Source organism: Lampris incognitus, chromosome 6 (genome assembly GCF_029633865.1).
Source record: "Lampris incognitus isolate fLamInc1 chromosome 6, fLamInc1.hap2, whole genome shotgun sequence".
Classification (NCBI taxonomy): Eukaryota; Metazoa; Chordata; class Actinopteri; order Lampriformes; family Lampridae; genus Lampris; species Lampris incognitus.
Genome location: NC_079216.1, coordinates 36299417 through 36321047, shown reverse-complemented (window position 1 = coordinate 36321047; position 21631 = coordinate 36299417). Strand labels below are relative to the sequence as shown.

At 44.1% G+C, this 21631-nt stretch overlaps 1 protein-coding gene and 1 pseudogene across 7 annotated transcripts in view; one reads left to right on the top strand and one right to left on the bottom strand.

Moving 5' to 3' along the window:
- The window catches only part of plekha7a (pleckstrin homology domain containing, family A member 7a), a 230886-nt gene extending 222216 nt beyond the window's left edge, over positions 1-8670 (top strand). For 5 of the 7 annotated variants that reach the window (XR_008810349.1, XM_056281276.1, XM_056281274.1 and 2 more), the window contains 3 exons: positions 2779-2924; positions 3481-3521; positions 8137-8670. Coding sequence is in view for 6 of the 7 variants with exons in the window: in XM_056281276.1 (XP_056137251.1) it covers positions 2779-2924; positions 3481-3506 (172 nt within the window). In the remaining variant the exon portion in view is untranslated. The remainder of the gene's footprint in view (positions 1-2778; positions 2925-3480; positions 3522-8136) is intronic. The other 2 variants (XM_056281279.1, XM_056281277.1) reach the window with 1 other exon arrangement.
- Positions 8671-18599: 9929 nt separating this feature from the next.
- Positions 18600-20863, bottom strand: LOC130114520 (uncharacterized protein K02A2.6-like; annotated as a pseudogene).
- Between the last annotated feature and the right edge of the window lie 768 nt (positions 20864-21631).

The following is a 21631-nucleotide window of genomic DNA, read 5'->3' as shown; positions in this document are numbered from 1 at the left end:
TACAAGCTTGGCACAGCTATATTTGGGGTATTTCTCCCATTCTTCTCTGCAGATCCTCTCGAGCTCTGTAAGGTTAGATGGGGAGCGTCGCTGCACAGCTATTTTCAGGTCTTTCCAGAGATGTTCAATGGGGTTCAAGTCTGGGCTCCGGCTGGGCCACTCAAGGACATTCACAGACTTGTCCCGAAGCCACTCCTTCATTGTCTTGGCTGTGTGCTTAGGGTCGTTGTCGTGTTGAAAGGTAAACCTTCGTCCCAGTCTGAGGTCCTGTGCGCTCTGGAGCAGGTTTTCATCAAGGATTTCTCTGTACTTTGCTCCATTCATCTTTCCCTCGATCCTGACTAGTCTCCCAGTTCCTGCCACTGAAAAACATCCCCACAGCATGATGCTGCCACCACCATGCTTCACTGGAGGGATGGTATTAGCAAGGTGATCAGAGGTGCCTGGTTTCTTCCAGATGTGACGTTTGGCATTCAAGCCAAAGAGTTCAATCTTGGTTTCGTCAGACCAGAGAATCTTGTTTCTCATGGTCTGAGAGTCCTTTAACTCCAAGCGGGCTGTCATGTGCCTTTTACTGAGCAGAGGCTTCCGTCTGGCCACTCTACCATAAAGGCCTGATTGGTGGAGTGCTGCAGAGATGGTTGTCCTTCTGGAAGGTTCTCCCATCTCCACAGAGGAATACTGGAGCTCTGTCAGAGTGACCATCGGGTTCTTGGTCACCTCCCTGACCAAGGCCCTTCTCCCCCGATTGCTCAGTTTGGCTGGGCGGCCAGCTCTAGGAAGAGTCCTGGTGGATCCAAACTTCTTCCATTTACGAATGATGGAGACCACTGTGCTCTTCGGGACCTTCAAAGCTGTAGAAATTTTTTAGTACCCTTCCCCAGATCTGTGCCTTGATACATTCCTGTCTCAGAGGTCCACAGACAATTCCTTTGACTTCATGGCTTGGTTTCTGCTCTGACATGCACTGTCAACACTGGGACCTTATATAGACAGGTGTGTGCCTTTCCAAATCATGTCCAATCAATTGAATGTACTACAGGTGGACTCCAATCAAGATGTAAAAACATCTCAAGGATGATCAGTGGAAACAGGATGAACCTGAGCTCAATTTTGAGTGTCATAGCAAAGGTTGTGAATACTTATGTATATGCAATATTTCAGTTTTTTTATTTTTAATAAATTTGCAAAAATTTCTACAAAACCTTTTTCACTTTGTCATTATGGGGTATTGTGTGTAGATTGATGAGAAAAAAAAAGGAATTTAATCCATTTTGGAATAAGGCTGTAACATAACAAAATGTGGGGAAAGTGAAGGGGTGTGAATACTTTCCGGATGCACTGTGTGTATATATATATATATATATATATATATATATGTATGTATATGTATGTATATGTATATATGTATATATATATATCTTCTGTTTTTTGCAAAAGCCTTTGGTTGTTGGTTACTGAGAGCATGGTTGTTTAGTATCAGGATAAACACCATCACAATATTACATGTCATAATGTAGGTGTTCGTGGGGAATGGCAACACTCGTGAACTTACTTGTTCATAACCCGTTTCTATCTGTATGCAAAATGTATACATACTATATCTAAGTGTGTACACTTTTATCTTTCTGTGCATGTCTTTTTGTGAGTGTGTGTATAAGTGCCTGCATTTTGTAGGTATGTGTGCATACATTTGTGCTTTTGCATACAGAGTATATACCTACAGATGGGTGACAAATTAAAGGAAAAACCTGAATGCTTGACCCCTACAGTGAGGGGGTCCGGGGGCTTAGTTATGCTGTGAGGGGCATTTTCAGAATCAGAATCCTGGCATGGTTTTGGGTCCACTTGTCCCCTTAGAGGGAAGAGTCACTGGAAATCAATACAAAGTTATTCTGAGTGATCACCTTTATCCTATGATGAAACATTTCTATCCTGATGGAAGTGGTCTCCTCCAGGATGACAATGCCCCCATCCACAGGGCACAAAGGGGTCACCGAATGGTTTGATGACAATGAAAATAATGTAAATCTTATGCTATGGCTTTCACAGTCACCAGATCTCAACCCAGGTGAACACATATGGGAGATTTCAGACCGACATGTTAGACAGCGCTCTCTGAGGGAATATCTTTTGGAAGAATGGTGTTCATCTCTCCAGTAGAGTTCAGACACTTGTAGAATCTATGACAAGGAGCATTGAAGCTGTTCTGGAGGCTTCTTGTGCCCCAAAACCTTACTAAGACACTTTTTTTTGGGGGGGGGGGGTTCTGTCCAATTTTATCCAGCCAATTACCCCACTCTTCTGAGCCATCTAGATCTCTGCTTCACCCCCTCTGCTGATCCGGGGAGGGCTGCAGACTACCACATGCCTCCTCCAATACATGAGGAGTCACCAGCCATTTCTTTTCACCTGACAGTGAAGAGTTAAACCAGGGGGATGTAGCATATGGGAGGATCACGCTATTCCCACCAGTTCCCCCTCCCCCCCTGAACAGGTGCTAGTGCAGCAACCAGGACACATGCCCACATCTGGCTTCCCACCTGCAGACACAGCCAATTGTGTCTGTAAGGACGCCCGACCAAGCCGGAGGTAACACAAGGGGTTCAAACCGGGGATCCCCGTGTTGGTAGGCAACAGAATAGACCGCCACACCACCCGGACGCCCCCTTACTAAGACAGTTTATGTTGGTTTTGGCTTTCATTTGTCACCCGCCTGTATGTGCACGTGTGTGTCCCTGTGCGTCTGCTGATGCGTGTAAGTTTTTCTTCCGATAGTGTTCAGAACATGCAGCTGTCATCAGGCCAGAGTGTGCCGCTGGACTTCAACGAGCTGGACTCCGCTCTGCAGCAGCAGGAGAGGATTATGAGTGTCTCTCATGCCCTAGCCTCTGAGGCCTCACGCAAGAGCAAGCTGGTTGCAGGTTAGCACCCACACACACATGCGCACACACACACACACAAACATACACAAGTACAGCAAGTGCCACTTGTCTACAGTCATACAACATCTGCAGCACCAAGTTTCAAAATTTAGTCTAGACATTTAAACAGCAAGGAGGGCCCTGTCTGAGCAATTCAGGAAGTGCTCCAGTGAACAAGAAATTAAACAATTTGATTGTATGTCCTTTGATTGTATGTGTTTTATTATGTACTGTACCATAACTTAGAAGTATAACATACCGCTGAAAGACACAGAGGATCTAGTAGTGCCTTGGAGAGAGGCCTGGCAACATACTATAAAGGGTCATCTCAATCTCCGCCAAGTAATTCATTATTTGTTCACTCACTTTTTTGTGGACTTAATAAGTAAATATATGTTCAGAAAATCTGCAGGCCCTGCACTGAGATGCGGGAAATATAGTAACAACAACATACTGTTGAACAATTAGCCATAAACATAGTTGGTGAAAATGTTTATATGTTAGTATTGAATTTACCCCAGTAATACAATGACTTACAGTTGTCCCTGGCCTATAGGGAGTGAGTGGCCAGGGGGATTGTGAACATGTCTGGTCCAGGTACATCCCCCCCCTCCCCAAATGTCCTAAATGGTGGTATGAATTCATTTATGCTGTTTTTCTTGGTGAGGAATGTGCACATATTGGGTCCATAATGCCACAAAACAGCTAGTGTCACATCAACAACAATCTGCTATGTGAGAACATGGCCATTGCTAGCCAAACCATTCTGGCTATTTACCCTGTACAGTCACACTTAGGGCTATCTATCTTACACCCAGGGCAAAGCGGCATCAGCAAGTGTTTTTGCTAGTTTCAGACCGACGTAGTTGTGATTTTCCCGTCCAGCGCTCACATTATTTTTTAAATAGCAAATGTACGGGGCACCCCGGTGGCTCACCTGGTAGAGCGTGTACCACATAAGGCTGAGTCCTTACCACAGCAGCCTGGGTTCGAATATGACCCCGTCTAATAACGGTGTAAAATGCCCAATAAATAAATAAATAGCAAATGTACTTGCGCCCATGAGTGTGTCGGTTGTGTAGTCAGGTGCATTGTTGGCACATTGCTATCTTGAGGCAGCGGAAAGCAATTGTGCGATTGACCAACAAAAACCTGGTCTTAAGTCAATGGCGCAGTATTTTACTGTTATTTTAAGGGCACATTATTGAGATGGTAAGATGCGCCTATACTTGGGGCAAATCCATCGACCCCGACTTCATAGAGAAGCAGTTGTCTGACGTCACACAACAATAGCAGCACCAATGGAGATGCACAGTGTTAATGGTAAACCATCAACTAAGGCAACATATATTTATTTGCCTGTATTGAATTACAATAATACATACTATCATATAGTAAAACCTGTTCTGCATGTAAATTGATGTCAAAATATGTTGACAATGTTAGTAAGTAGCTGGTTATGGTAAACAATCTCTGAAAGTTATCTCTGCACAAGTTATCCCTCCATTTCATATACAAACCCCAATTCCAATGAAGTTGGGACGTTGTATAAAACTTAAATAAAAACAGAATACAATGATTTGCAAATCATTTTTTACCTATATTCAATTGAATACACTACAAAGACAAGATATTTAATGTTCAAACTGATAAACTTTATTGTTTTTTTGCAAATATTCACTCATCTCTACCCAGGACACTCAAAAGCTTAGCCTCCAAGAACAACAGTCGGTCACTAACGGCTCCAATGACCACTGAATGGAGCACTAACGAAGTCGAAACAAACACCCCCAACAACTGTTGTTGCTAAACATCGGAACACAAAAGAGCCATTGACATCAATAGCTCTGATAATGACTCCAAAGAGGTTAAATATCTGAGTTTCATCACCAGCCAGTCAGACTAGCGTGGTCTAGTCAGAAAGACACGAACTGATGAAGCCTCTTGGATGAGAGGCGAAACGTCTTCACGGATATATAACCAAGTCCAGTTGTACTTGATTCAACTCCTTTGGTTCACCACTGTGTGACATCACCTTTCCTTTTAACAACACTCAATAAGTGTTTGGGAACTGAGGACACTAATTGTTGAAACTTTGTAGGTGGAATTCTTTCCCATTCTTGCTTGATGTACGACTTCAATTGCTCAACAGTCCGGGGTCTCCATTGTCATTGTCCACACATTTTCAATGGGAGACAGGTCTGGACTGCAGGCAGGCCAGTCTAGTACCCGTACTCTTTTACTACGAAGCCACGCTGTTGTAACACGTGCAGAATGTGGCTTGGCATTGTCTTGCTGAAATAAGAAGGGACGTCCCTGAAAAAGACATCGCTTGGATGGCAGCAGGTTGCTCCAAAACCTGTATGTACCTTTCAGCATTAATGGTGCCTTCACAGATGTGCAAGTTACCCATGATGCCATGGGCACTAACACACCCCCATACCATCACAGATGCTGGCTTTTGAACAATCTGGATGGTCCTTTTGCTCTTTAGCCCGGAGGACATGACGTCCATGATTTCCAAAAACAATTTGAAATGTGGACTCGTCAGACCACAGCACACTTTTCCACTTTGCGTCAGTCCATCTCAGATGAGCTCGGGCCCAGAGAAGCCGGAGGCGTTTCTGGGTGTTGTTGATATATGGCTTTCGCTTTGCATGGTAGAGTTTTTAACTTGCACTTGTAGATGTAGCAACGAACTGTGTTAACTGATGATGGTTTTCCGAAGTGTTCCTGAGCCCCCGTGGTAATATCCTTTACAGAATGATGTTGGTTTTTAATGCAGTGCCGCCTGAGGGATCGAAGGTCACGGGCATTCAATGTTGATTTTCGGCCTTGCCACTTACGTGCAGATTTCTCCGGATTCTCTGAATCTTTTGGTGATATTATGGACTGTAGATGATGAAATCCCTAAATTCCTTGCAATTGTACGTTGAGAAACGTTGTTCTTAAACTGTTGGACTATTTGCTCATGCAGTTGTTCACAAAGTGGTGAACCTCGCCCCATCCTTGCTTGTGAACGACTGAGCCTTTCAGGGATGCTCCTTTTACACCCAATCATGACACTCACCTGTTTCCAGTTAACCTGTTCACCTGTGGAATGTTCCAAACAGGTGTTTTTTGAGTATTCCTCAACTTTCCCAGTCTTTTGTTGGCCCTGTCCCAGCTTCTTTGGAACGTGTTGCAGGCATCAAATTCAAAATGAGTGAATATTTGCATAAAACAATAAAGTTTATCAATTTGAACATTAAATATTTAGTCTTTGTAGTGTATTCAGTTGAATATAGGTCGAAAAGGATTTGCAAATCATTGTATTCTGTTTTTATTCACGTTTTACACAACGTCCCAACTTCATTGGAATTGGGGTTTGTACAAAGAGGCTGCACAGCTGACAATTCAATCGTTTATACACTTGCCAATAAAAACGCCAGTTTTATCACCGTCAGCCATGTTTTTTGTTTACGTTTGGTGTCGTGCACCTGGAATGCTTGGAGGTGGTAAATTGGAAATTCCAACTAGGAAATTCAGACCTCGGACTTTGAATGGAACACAGCATAAATACAAACACTTTGAACCATCCACCTTAATTTGCGCTCAGATTATCCATCATTAAACTAGAAAAAGTGGATTAGGACACACCCTAAATGCACTTGCACCACACGCTTTACACTGTGTGCTTAGATCGTTAAAATATAGCCTTTAATGTGCAGTGTGACACGCAATGAAACGGCATCATGTAAGCTGTTTACTCACATCAGTGAAAGTTGAATAGGTTCATCTGGATGTGTTTATTGACAGATACGTTACATCACTCATCTAAGTGACCTCTTCAGTCTCAACTGACTGCAGGTATCCCCACCCTTATACAACCTTATATGCAACCTTATAGTTGCATAACTACTGAAACCAATGATCAGTTTCATATGCAAATATGGGCGTGACCATTAACTAGACTTTCAATGGGCATGTGTACTATTTACAGAGAATTTGGAAATGTTTGCAATCACATGGTAAGATGGTCATAGATGTATTCTTAGCCCCCCTCCCCTCAGTTCAGGGATGGTTGTTCCCTCTTCATATAGATGGCCTCTTTGACTCCCCATTCAAACCAGCGTTCCTCCCTATCAAGGATGTGCACATCGTCATCCTTGAAAGAGTGGCCACTGGCCCGTAGATGGGTGCAGACTGTCTACACCTATCTACAATTCATTTAGGGCAGCACGGTGGCCCAGTGGTTAGCGCTGTCGCCTCTCAGCAAGAAGGTTCTGGGTTGAACCCCGGGGTTGTCCAACCTTGGGGGTCATCCCAGATCATCCTCTATGTGGAGTTTGCATCTTCTCCCCGTGTCTGCGGTGGGTTTTCTCCGGGTGCTCCGGTTTCCCCCACCATCAAAAGAAACACGCATGTTGGGGTTTATACTCCTGTCTGTGCCCCTGAGCAAGGCAATGAGAAAAGAACTGGAGCTGGTCCCTGGGCGCAGCATGAAGGCGGCAGCCCACTGCTCCTAGCTACACAGATCACAGCTAGGATGGGTTAATTGCAGTAACTGAATTTCCCCAAGAGGACTAATAAAGGAAATTTAACTTAATCTGTGCACAGTCCTATAGCTTCCTGGTTTGGGTTGTATTATTGCTACAGCTCTCTTTCTGCTGCTGTCATGATCTGATGGACGCAAAGAGGGGTTGCTTTGGTGCTTTGGTGATCTTCCATGTGAAATTTCTTTTTGTGGGGAAGATGTGACTCCTTGTTATGCTTAATGTGCTCTGCAGGATGTCGATTTTTGTAGTGCTGTCCATCAGTACAACGAGGCCCTTCCCACCAGTCTTAAGGACCATGTCATATCATGATCTGGTCTGCTGTAGTTGACACATCTTTTTGTTTGTTTCATTTAATCTGTTAGTGGGTGGTGTGAATCACAATTTCCCATTTCCAAACTGCCAGGAAGTTTGAAATCACACAAAGCTTTACAAAACTGGTGCACTCTCCTTGTCCAGTGTACTGAACACCATCTATCTGGGTGCTGAAATAAAAAAAAAAAAAGGCTACATGACCGGTTGACCCACACCACAGTCAACACTAAAGACTTTTGCGAGTGATGAATCAAATCTAAAATCGAAGTGATGTGTCAGCAGCAACAACATACCGGCCACAAGACTATTTATTGTTGTAATATATGTCTTTGTCATTAATGCAGCCTTTGTTCTCCTTTCAGCCAAAGCTGCTGCAGAGCACTGACCCACTGGAGCGATCACCATGAGTGTGACGCCGATATTGGGATAAAAGATCATGTCAAAGAAAAGGAAATGACCATTTTTAGCAATTAACAACTGTGTGATTTAACATGTAGCAAACCTTTTCTTGTGTCAGACCCATGACATGCGTGTCTCTGACTGTGTTAATCATGGTTGTTGAAACTTAATCATGTTTTCATGCTTTGCCATTTCTGTGGAACAATTATGCAATTATAATTTATAACACGACTGAATGCCTTTTACCTGCGAATGGTGTGTTTTACAGTTTGATCTCCGTTTTCACGAATAAATAAAAAGCACAATGGACTAAAGGTTATTTGTATTTTTTCCAATAGATAAAGATAAGAGATCATCTATATTTTATTGTTTGTTCACAAAATTGTATATATTTGTTGCTCAATGCTGTACTGATAGTCACATCACTGAACTCAGATTTCCTTCACATAAAAAACAATTTAAACCTATAGATAGAACGAAGTTAATAAAGATTTTAATGGCTGTTACTTCAGTGATTGTCTCTTTCACATCTTATTCATCAAAAACAGTCAGTTGAACACTGACGTATCACACTTGTAGGCAAAAAATGTTTTGTTAAAATGAAAGACCGCAAATGGATATGGATTTCTTAATGAGCATAGTTTACTACTGTGATTGCCCAAATATGTCACTGTCAATGAAGATTGTGCTCAAATTCAGAGAATAGGTAAATGTTTGTGTCATGCTAGATGTTTTGTGAAGGACTCATTTAGACAACTTTTGTACAAAAAAAAAAAAACACTGGATTTTCCTAACTTTTTTGCCTTACCACTTAGTTTGCCTTTTTGACCTGCAGAAAAACATAATGGTCAAGCTCAGGCACCAAAAATATGCTTCTAAATAATACTTAAATAGCAAAAGATTTTAGAGAAAAAAAAAGTCAATGGCTTATTAAATCCATCTTGTTTTTCAAATAAACCCACTTATCTACTTGATATTTGGTAACAAATAAATCGTGATTGGAGAATACCAATTTAAAGGGAACATACCGGTGTCGAGTCTAAAAAAATAGTATGGCATGCTTCGATAAATGGTCGCCAGTAATGTAAAGTGTACACAATTTGAAGTAAATGCAAGCTTAGGAAACTGTAGTCAAAAGATGGTGCTGGAGAACAGTGTTTACAAAGAATGGGCATTTCCAAAGCAGAATGAGAGTTTGGGAAGTGGTGGCTGTGGCAAAAGATAAGTACTGGGGTAGTGGCAGTGAATTTATGCTCTTAGTGTTGAAGATTATCAGTGCGGGAGTCCGGTGCATTCATACTTTTATCTCTACTGCTAAGCGCAAACCGGGAAGCTGTGGCTAACATGCACAGAGCACCAAAGCAGTGGTGCCTAACGAAAATAGAAACTGTGACTTCATTCGAAAACTAGCATCAGAATCTTCTCTACACACTGTTGCTAGATAATAAATTTGCTCCTTTTCTTGTTGAGGGCATGCACTGGGAGAAAAAGTCTAAAGCGTCTGCATTCAGAGGTTTCATGGATGATGGTGACGAAGTTCCAGTTGCTCTGAGATGTACCAGACAGCAAAAAGTTAATACGCTGGAGTTAATGCTGGGGCAAATAGCCAATTATTGCCCAATCGTCTCATGAAACACAATCATCAGAAATTCCACGTCTGTAGCTTACATTTTGAAAGAGTATTTGGACTTACTATGGAATCCAGTCTACTGGTGCTTACTTTATAGACTTTGCAGCAATCACACTGGAGGCAAATGAGAGACCGGAGGACCTGTTTCAGAGGCTTATGGCCTTTGTGGAGGATAATTTACTTCAAGAAGATTCTGCTATCACTCATTTAGGTGTTCCTGTGACTGAAGATGAGGAGCTCATTCCTACTATAGAAAATGTCATCGTGCTTACCTGGCTCCGCCTTATACACTCTGACCTACCAAAGCTGGTGAAACAGCGCAATGGCACAGAGTTACGGTCACGCACACTGGCCTCAATTAAACCAGAGATCTCCCAGACGCTTGATTCCTTGCTGAATGAACTGTGGCTTCTGAGGATGCGAGAGCCATGCGCGCTGTGCCTGTTTTTCCCCAGCCCAAATAGGTGGTGCAAGGAGGCGCGGATAGAGTGTTTATCGCTAAAACTAGGCAGGTGGCTCAGGCACCAGATGATTGTGAGGGTGACATCACGGCCATACACAGTCTCATGCAGCATGTGCTTATCCGGCAGTCACCATACCTTGACCACACACCTGTGAGGCTCACCATCGACAGCGGTGCCACAGGCAACATGATGAGAGCCTCATGTGCGACCAGACTGGGGGTCAGAGTTACCAGCAGCACACAATCTGCCCATCAGGCTGATGGCTCCTCTCTCCTAAGAGTGGTGGGGAAAACACGCACACATTTTAATAGAGATGGGTACAGTCTTTATTTTGAGGGCCTTGTAGTTGAAAATCTGGACTCTAATATCCTGGCTGGCATCCCCTTCATGGAGAAGAACGATGCCAGGTATGTGTCCGGGAGAACATGTATCGGTATGGCTCCTGTCAGACACCCATGGACAGGCATGCTGTTCAACAGGCCCATGTCCTACAAGCCTGCGACAGAACCACAGTGTGGCCTGGTGAATATATAGAGCTTCCGCCTCCTACTGAGCTCCGTGTTGTCGATGGTGTATTGGCTGTGGAACCACACGTGGGGACACAACATGGAGTAGACACTGTCCCCTGCTGGCCTGCTCAATCCTTGTTGGCTAGTGTATCAGGGAAGATATGTGTTCCCAATCTTACAAATGAACCTCAGTATGTGAGAAAAAAATTACCATGTATGCCATGTTCGCACAACCTTTGTCCCCGAGTCCTGCGACAATTCAAAGATACCCTCCCCCCGCTTAACAATGTCACTCCACCAAGAACTGCACCCTTCGCTGGAGGAATTAGGCTAAACCCAGACAATATTATGCCATCTGACATAAGGAACAAATTTCAGATACTGCACAGAGACTTTGATGAGGTGTTTGACCCACATTTCAAGGGGTACAATGGCGCCATTGGTCCGTTCTATGCAAAAGTGAATATGGGTCCTGTTCAACCACTGCAGCGCAAGGGCAGAGTTCCCCAGTATGCAAGAGGCCAGTTGCAGGAGCTCCAGGCCCAGTTTGACATGCTGAAACAGATGGGCATCTTTAAGCGGCCCGAGGATGCTGATGTGTGTGTGGAGTATGTCAACCCATCGTTCCTTGTAAAAACAAAACCAAATAAACAAATGGGGGTTTTCGCCTTGTCACTGCCTTTGCAGACGTGGGCAGGTATAGTAAGCCCCAGCCTTCTCTCATGCCGAATGTCAACTCCACCCTGAGGCCGATAGCCCAATGGAAATACTTTGTTGCAACTGACCTCACCAAGGCATTCTACCAGATACCGCTATCCACAGACTCAATGAAATACTGCAGAGTGTTCATGTATATACACGATGCGCCATGGGCATGCCTGGCTCAGAGACTGCCCTAGAGGAGCTAACATGCTAGGTCTTTGGTGAACTCCTGGAACAGGGTAAAGTGGCCAAGTTCACAGATGATTTGTACTGCGGGGCAAATATGCTTGAAGATCTGCATAGTGTCTGGAAGGGAGTGTTATCAGCACTGCGACATTGTGGACTCAACTTATTGGCTGCAAAGACAGTTGTTGCCCCTCAACATACAAACATCCTGGGCTGGTTGTGGCATCAGAGGACCACCCAGGCAAGCCCCCACCGTGTTGCTGCATTAGCTGCATGCTCTCCTCATAAGAACATGGCTGGCCTTTGATCATTCATTGGCACATACAAGGTGCTTGCCTGCGTGATTAAGGGCTGTGTATCCATCCTGGTCCCACTGGATGATGTCCTTGCTGGTCGTGAGTCAAAGGATGCAATAACATGGTCATATGAACTTCTGTTCGCTTTCAACATTGCATGGAAAACCCTGGCCACTAACCACTCAATCACATTGCCTAAACCAGAGGACCAGTTCTGGATCGTCACTAATGGCGCAGTCAGGGAGGCTGGTCTAGGAGCCACACTGTATGTCACTCATCAAGATTCAGTGAAAGTTGCAGGCTACTTTAGTGCTAAACTCCGCAAGAACCAGTCAATTTGGCTACCATGCGAGGTAGAGGCCCTATCTATTGCTGCTGCACTGAAGTACTTTAGCCTGTACATAATCCAGTTCTCAAAGAAAGCCTGTGTGTTAACAGACAGCTAGCCTTTTGTACAAGCCTTTGAAAAGCTATGCAGAGGAGAGTTCTCAACTAGCCCCCGTGTAACTACCTTTCTGTCTACAGCCAGTAGGTTTCAAGCCTCCACATACCTGTGGAGGCATGGAGATGTTTAGGAGAGATGGCAGTGGGGCTTTTAACTAGATTGTTTAACACAATCTTGGAAAGCGAGAGGATACCTGAGGAGTGGAGAAGAAGCATAATACTGGCGCCCAGGCGTCGGCCATCACACCTCTGGAGCTTGTTCAGAAAGCTGCAGCTCGTCTGGTGTTCAACCACCCTAAGTTCTCCCACACAACGCCCCTTCTTTTGTCCCTACCCTGGCTCCCAGTAGCTGCTCGCATCCAGTTTAAGACTCTGGTGCGAGCCTACAGGGCAGTGAAAGGAACAGCTCCTTCCTATTTCCAGGCCATGGTCAAGCCCTACACCCCCGCCCAACCATTTCGCTCTGGTGCCTCGGGACGCCTGGTTGCCCCATTGCTCAGAGGCCCCTGCTACTGATCGACATGGTCACGGCTCTTTTCTGTCCTGGCCCCACAGTGGTGGAATGAATTCCCCACTGATGTCAGGGCAGCGGAGTCGCTGCCCATCTTTTGGCGCAGGTTGAAAACTCGCCTCTCCAATAACTACTACCCTGTTACTTATTCTTAGCACTTATTGTATTCACTCATTTAAAAAAAAACCTCTTTCTTGCACTTTTACTTTAACACTGGTTTTGCTCTTAGATGCTTGTTTAGAGAGAAGATGCACTTATGACATCTGATGACTAGTAGTTCTCCTGATTTCCTACATTAAATGCACTTATTGTAAGTCGCTTTGGATAAAAGCGTCAGCTAAATGACTGTAATGTAGCGTCAGGATTGGACAAGCAATCAGAGGAATTTCAGGTGAATGCTTTTATGTATGCGGCTGGCGATGACGCCGAGGATATTTTAAATCATTACCTTGGACAGACGGACAGAAAAATACATACAAATTAGTCACGGAAGCTTTCAGCACACACCGTGTTAACAAGAGGCACGCCATCTTTCAAAGGGCACGCTTCAACAGCCGGGGTTCTAACGCATTACGCTAGTTTGCAGTCACGTAATTATGAAGACACGCGAGATTCAGATGGAGGGCAGGAAGCGAAAAGCAGAATGGACGAGATGGAGCTAGTTTATCCCGAACTGTGCTAGTTTAAACGATATTATGAGAGAAAGGTATAAACAGAAAGTACGATATGTTGGAGATGATCCTTATGTTATGAAGAGTGATTTTTTTTGGGGATGTGGTCACTGCACACACGCGTTATCCGACTCCGGTCCTCCCGACCCTAGAAGACGGTTCGCAAGCCCATTTTTCCCGGCGTTTTCGGTCAATTTCTTGCATTTTGACCCCCCCCCCCCCCATGAACAACAACTTTTTTTTTTACTTTAAAAAAAATTTTTTTTTAACATTGTTCATGTTCATGTACAGATTTTTGAAAAAAGTTCATTACAAAAAAAAACATGGCAAATATACATTCCATCAAAAAATACATAGATATATCCAAAGTGCCAAAGGGAACAGTATGTAAACACTTCTATACAGCATATCAGAAAGTGCATAGAGATTGAATGTCACTTGACAAATATACGGAAATGTATTATGAAAATAAGGGTACAAACAATAATAAATTAAATACATGACATACACTAATTGAAATTAATAAAACATAGTCCATCATACAAGGGGGGATTAATAAGGATATCAGCCTTCTAATTCAGTGGGAAAATGTCTTAACACCTCATAAATCTTTAGTGCTTTTGTATCGGTCATTAGTTTTAAAGATTTCAAGTATAATCTAAATTCATTTAAAAAAACAACAAATTTGGGGGACGACTTTAAGTATCTATTTTTATGAATAAAGAATTTGGCTAAGCAGAGGATTACATTACAACAGAGTTCATCGTTTTTGTTTTGCAAAATCATACCAAATGTTATATTGTCTCTAGAAATCGAAGTTGGAAAGGACAAAATCCTTTGCTTTATCCATTTGTGAATGTCAAGCCAGAACACAAGTACCACACCACATGAGAAAAATACATGGTCCGTAGTTTCTATGTAATTTTCACAAAATGAACATATATTATCGTCAAAACCAAACCGTGATCTAAGTAGTTCTTTGGAGGGATATATGTTATTCATAAGTTTGAAGTGTGTTTCCTTCGCTTTGGGGGGGATAGGAAATGTTAGATATATTGTTCTCAATTTAATAATTGAATTTTCATCAAATTTGTGTAAAATGTTATTTTTGTTTTGTCTTTCAGGGCATACGTTTTTAGTGAGACAGTTTCTAATAAAATGATTATCACATTTTTTGTCCAAGATTAAAAACCGTTGAATTGACAGTGGGGCCAGTCGTGGCTGTATAGGTTGGTGAGTCATTATATTTGTTATCAGAGATACAAATTCTTTGGGGAGTGCTTTATGTAATTTAGTAAAGTCTGATTTGGAAGGCTTGAAAGTATGTTTTGTCTGGAATTGTTCATAATTTAATAAATTACCACTACGATCCATTAGATCAAGTATCGACCATATATTTTCCTCATACCAATCTTTAAAGAATAAAGACTTGTTCCGATACAATATATATATCTATTATTCCAAAGTACAGCGGTGTGGGGTGAAAATTTATGTACATATAACATTCTCCAATACAACAGTATCTGTTTATGGAACTCTGATAATGAAACAGGAAGTTTATCAATATTTAGTCAGATCTGAGTAGAAATTTCAATCCTCCAATTTTATTGAATAATTGATTTGGAATACAGTACCAGAAGGAGTTACTATGTTTGATCCAAGATTTTAGCCAGTTTATTTTTAAAGTTCCATTAAGGCAATCAAAATCAATAACTTTTAGTCCTCCATACTTTACTTCTTTAACCATATGGCTTTTCTTTATATAGTGTGGTCTGTTTCGCCAAATGAAATTTAGATTAATCTGACTGATTGATTTGATTTTTTTTTTTGGAATGGCGTGAGAATAGGCTGGGTGAATACACCTTGATAAGAATTCCATCTTAGTTAAATAAATTCTGCCAAGAATTGATAGGTCTCTTTGGAGCCAAATGTTTAGCTTTGATTTACATTCCTTTAATTTATTTTCTACATTCAAAGACTGATTTCGTTTTTGGTCTTTTGAAAGGAAAATTCCCAGGTATTTCATATCTGATTTAATAGGAATATTACAGATTTATTTTAGTGGGGTGTCATGTACAGCCAATAGTTCACATTTTTTTTAAATTTGGTGTTAATCCTGAAGCTTTAGAGAATTTTTCAACTTTTTCAATAGTTGTTGGAATTTGGTGTCTATCTTTTAAGAAAATTGTCGTGTCATCTGCTAGTTGGCTGATGATAATATCTGTACCCAATACATTTATGAACAACAACTTTTGGTACTCAATAAAAACTCCTTGTGGTTTCTCAGTTAATGACGCCGAACATGGGCATTTCGAAAGTTTGTGATAGTGCTTCCTGTGTAGAAAATCACTTCCTACCCTCCGTCTGTAGTTCGTGACGGCATATGCAAACAACTGCGCATGCGTAGACCCACAATCTTGTGCCCTGTCCACGCCCATAAATTTATGCAACGTTGTTCGATACTTTGGTTGATGGTGAGCAATATCTTAAAAATGCTTTTTTCATTGCGCCTTTTGACCTGTAACAATCTAACTATTTGCATCTACACACTGGCTTTGCTGCAGAATGTAGAAATTAGCTGATAATGACGTGCAGCGTGTGTTGAATTCAATTGAATGCCTTTATTGTCATCGTACTTTTCAATACAACGAAACTGGGAGTACAACTCCACTCTGGTGCAACAATAAAATAAATAAAAAGCACACATTAAAAAGACAAGAATGATTAAAAAAAGCAATAGGATAAAACAGCAATGGAATAAAATACACAATAGCAAGACAAGATTAATAAAGGAGCAGCAATGGGATAAAGTGCAGGCATTAAAGTGCGAGAGGTGGCTGTGAGAGGTTTAACTATGTTTGTTTAGTGCGATTATTGCGTTTGGGAAAAAGCTATTGGTGAATCTGGTGGTTTTGGATCTGATGGACCTGAAGCGCCTGCCAGAGGGTAATAGTTCAAACAGGTGGTTGTCGGGGTGTGAATTGTCCTTGATGATGCTTTTGGCTCTTGAGAGGAGGGAGGGGGCAACCAATGATTTTTTTCTGCTGTTCTGGTGACAGGTGAGCCTTTTTGTTTGCGGCGGGGCAACCAGCAAACCACACCGGCATGCAGTATGTGAGGATGCTCTCGATTGTGGATCTGTAGAAGGACACCAGCAGCTTCACGCACATGTTGTTTTTCCTGAGTAACCTCAGGTAATGTAGCCGCTGCTGTGCCTTTTTGACCACTGCCGTGGTGTTTGTTGACCATGAAAGACAGTCCGTATACGTGGATTCCCAGGAATTTAAATGAGTGGACTCTCCACGCACTCACCATTTATGGAGAGAGGCTGAGGGGGTGGGTGGGGGGGTGTGGTGTTTTCTGAAGTCAATTATGAGTTCTTTTGTTTCTGTGGGGTTTAGGTTGAGGTTATTTGCAGAACACCACTCAGGCAGATTCTGGACTTCCTGTCGGTAAGCGGACTCGTCACCGCCTGTTGTGAGCCCGACCACAGTGGTGTCGTCAGCGAATTTTATGATGGAGTTTGAAGGGAAAGCTGGTAAACAGTAGAAGGTGTACAATGAGTAGAGGTGGGGGCTCAACACGCAACCCTGCGGTGAGCCGGTGCTGAGTGAGATGGTGGAGGAGAGGTGAGGACCATCTCTGATAGACTGTGGGCGGTTTGTTAGAAAGTCCTTGATCCAGCTGCAAGTAGACGGGGGGAGGCCGAGGGTCAGCAGTTTGTTTATCAGGATGTCAGGAATGATTGTGTTAAAGGCGGGAGCTGTAGTCCACGAAGAGCATCCTGACGTAGCTGTTCCTCTGTTCGAGATGGCTCAAGGCAACGTGAAGGGTGGTGGACAATGCGCCTTCTGTGGATCTGTTTGGCCTGAATGCGAACTGATGGGGGTCCAGGGAAAGAGGGAGACTGGTTTGTATAGTATATCTTACTATTTGCATGTACACACTGGTTTTGCGGCAGAATGTAGAAATTAGCTGATAATGACGTGCAGCGTGTGTTTTCTGTAAACAAACGTAGCTCGTTATAACACAAGTGCATATCTCGCTGTAGCCTACCCATTTAAGCCCACTTTCAACTTTAAAGTTGAAAAAAATCAATTAAACTTTTTGTGCCCTTCATTATTTTAGCCAGTACAGCTATTTGTTACTTAACTTTCATTTTTTGTTAAAGCCAATCATATTTGTTACTGAGTGAGGAGGATCGTCCATGTGCTTACAGTGCCTGGTGATCTCATAGAAAGTTACAAAAAAAACCCAAAAAAACTTGTAGTCTTAAGCAACCCCTCAGAAATCGAAATTTTCAGCTATTTTTAGCCATTTCTTTGGTATGTTCTGTAAGATTCGACTTAGAGACGAGAGAGACATTGGTTGTAATGAACTCTTTACTTAGAACTTAGCAAATTTAGGATACTCAGCCATCAGGTTACATCTGCGTTTCTTCCAGTTCAGCTCATACTTAACATTACTTCCTGGTCTCTTCTTGCGAGAGCCCCCCATCAAAGACTAACCAGAGAGCATGCGCATTAACATAAGTCCCAATACATTACACCCCTTTCCCCCAGTCAACAAAATCCGCCAAGTGGCGTGGAGGGTGCCGGTCTCTTGCCGGACGCTGTAGAGGGGTAGTGGGCACAGGAATGGACACCGGACCGGAGGGATCTTCAACAGACCAGCTGGTCCCTGGTCGTGGCGTTTCCGACGAGGTAGACTCGAGCGGCCCATCTTCAGGTGACTGCTCACCAGGAACAATGGATTCCCAGCGACCACATCCGTGCGTGCAGTCGCTCTACCACGCAGCTGATCCACGTGGCGTCGATGCATTTGCCCATCAGGAGTCTGCACTCTATATGAAACTGGGCCAGTAGGATCGGCTATCACACCAGGGACCCATTTGGGTCCCCCAGTGTAGCTCCTCATGTACACAGTGTCCTGTGGCCTAAAACATCTGTTTGGGCCTTGCAGCTTTTCTGCACTCACTTCCTGCTTGAGGTGCATCTCATTTTCATAGTCAGGATGAAGGCGATCAAAGGCCGTGGTAAGACGCCGGTTCATGAGAAGCTCGGCAGGGCTCTTTCCTGTTTCTGAATTGGGAGTCACATGCTGTGACAGCAGAAACCTAGCCAGGCGTGTCTGCCAGTCACCGATAATGGTCCTAGATAGGGCCTCCTTGGTTGTCCAGACCATACGTTCCGCTTGGCCATTTGAACGAGGATGGTAAGGGGCCATAGTCACTGCTCTGATGCCATTCCGTCTGGCAAACTCTTTGAATTCTTCCGATGTGAAGGCTGCACCGTTGTCAGAAACAATGACATCTGGTAACCCGTGAGTTGCAAAGAGGAGCCTCAGTGTGCTGATCGCTGCAGAGGAGGACATTGAACTCACCGTGGCAACCTCTAACCACTTAGAGTGCGAGTCCACAATTATGAGAAATGTCTTCCCCTGGAATGGACCAGCAAAGTCAATGTGTAGCCAGGACCATTTCTTAGTTGTCTACTCCCAAGGGTGCAGCTGTGCTGTTGGTGGTGCATGACGAGTTCTCTGACAGGTTTCACAGGATTTTACTGTCTGTTCTATTGCTAAATCCATACCTGGCCACCAGGCATAACTCCTCCCCAGGCCCTTCATATGCACAATGTCTGGGTGTGCATCATGCAGCATGGCTAGTACCTCCTCCCTTGCCAGGTTAGGAATAACTACACGACACCCCCATAATAGGCAGTCCTTGTGTGCGGACAGTTCATGGCGCCGGGTGAAAAACGGCTTGAAACGGCTGTCAGGTGTATCCACTGGCCAGCCATGCAGGACCCAGCGCAGCACCCGAGACAGAACTGGATCCTTCCGAGTAAGGGCGGCAATGTGTTTTGCATTCAGTGGGGCTTCAGGCGCCATTTCCAGTAAGAGCACCTCCATGGGTGGAGGGGTCTCACGCATACCAGCGGGCAGTGGTAAGCAACTGAGGGCATCAGCATTTGCTAGCTGTTTGCCAGGGCGGTAGCACAATTCGTAATCGTAGGCCCCAAGAAGAACACTCCAGCGTAGCATGCGTGGGGACAGGACAGGTGGCATGGGCTTTGAGTGGTGTAGCAGGCCCAAAAGAGGTTTGTGGTCAGTAAAAACCACGAAGTGGCGACCAGCAAAGTACTGGTGAAATCTTTTGACTGCAAAAATGACCGCCAAGGCCTCCTTATCTATTTGAGCATAATTTCTTTCAGTGGAGGATAGTGTCCTCGAGGCAAAGACGATGGGAGCCTCCCGGCCATCAGACTCCATATGGAAGAGCAGTGCCCCCAAGCCATAAGGCGAAGCGTCACAAACAACGGCTAATGGCTTTGTTTCTTCATAGTGCGTGAGCACGCCATCAGCCCGAAGCAGTTGTTTTGCAGCAGTGTAAGCTTTTTTATGCGCGTCAGTCCACTGCCAGGGTGCAGACTGATCCAGGAGGCGGTGCAGTGGTTCTAAGATAGTAGCCTTGTTTGGCAAAAAACAGCTGTAAAAATTGAGTAGGCCTAGGAATGACTGAAGCTCCGTTTTGTTCCGGGGTGAAGTCGCCTTCTGAATAGCCTCAACTGTCTCCACAGTCAGCCGCACACCATCCTTGTCCACACGAAAACCTAAAAATTCAACTTGGTCAGCAGCAAACACACTCTTCTCCTTCTGTAGCCGCAATCCTGCTTCTGCGAATTGTTCCAGCACTGCACGAAGACGGTCATTGTGCTGGTCAACAGTCTTTCCCGCTATTAAGACATCGTCCAGGTACGGTTGCACGCCTGGTATACCGGCGAGGAGTGTATCCATGAAACGCTGAAATATGGACACAGCTGTCGATACTCCAAACTGCAGGCGGCGGGCCCGAAACAGCCCGCGATGGGTGTTTATAGTGAGAAGCTCTGCAGCCTCGTCGTCCAGCACCAGCTGCTGGTAAGCTTGTTTGAGGTCCAATTTACTGAAAAGCACCCCCCCTGCCAGTCTGGAAAACAGTTCAGCCACCGTAGGAATGGGGTATACATCAGGTTTCACAACTGTATTCACAGCGCAGCGATAGTCACCGCAAATTCTTAAGCTGCCATCCTTTTTAACTACTGGTACGATGGGTGTGGCCCACCTTGAGTGTCTCACGGGTTCAAAAATAAGCTCAAGCTCCTTGTCTAGCTTTGGTCGAAGAGCAAAGGGCACCGAACGTGCTTTAAAAACTTGGGTGATGCTGTCGTATTAATATCAATAGCAATTGGAGGGGTTCGTGAAGCCCCGAGGTCCTGGAAGACTTCTGCATATTCCATTAAGATGGACTCCACAGATTGTAAGCATACTCGGCGCACCCTCATTACAGAAATGCCCAGTGCCTCAAACCAGTCCCTGCCCAGTAGGCTTGCCCCCTGACAGCTTGGCCGGGTGCATTTTTACAGTTTTCAAAAAGTTCTGCTTCATGTTGTTTCATGTCAGCTATCCAAGAGTTAAGCTGAGGGAAATTACTGACATCCCCCTTTTCACACCGTCTCAACCAGAGGTCAGTTTTCCTCATGAATGCTGAAACTTCAAACATCTGTAGAACAGTTTTTGTCATCACCTTGCAAGCTCGTGTTCAACTCATTCAGACGGCCAAAAACATCAGCAAGGTAAGCCAGGTGAGCCAACCAGGTCTGGTCTTCAAGTTTAGCAGCCAGAGGATGTCCATGCTCGGAGAGGAAATCGCGCACCTGCTCTCTCAGTTCCCATAGTCTCTGTAGTGTTTTCCCCCTTGATAGCCAACGTACGTCTGTATGTAGCAGCAGCTGATGATAGTCACCGCCTGTTTCGTCGCACAGCTTGTGGAACAGTCTTGCGTTGAGAGGTCGTGATTTAATGAAGTTAATCACTTTCACAGCGTCAGTCAAAACACTGTCCAGTTCTGGGCTCATGCGTTTTGAAGCCAACGCTTCTCTGTGAATTATGCAGTGCATGCTTTGGATGTTGGGGTTTACCTGCCTGATGCGAGAGACAACTCCGCGGTGCCGACCTGTCATAGACGCTGCCCCGTCTGTGCATACATGCGAGCAGCGCTTCCAGTC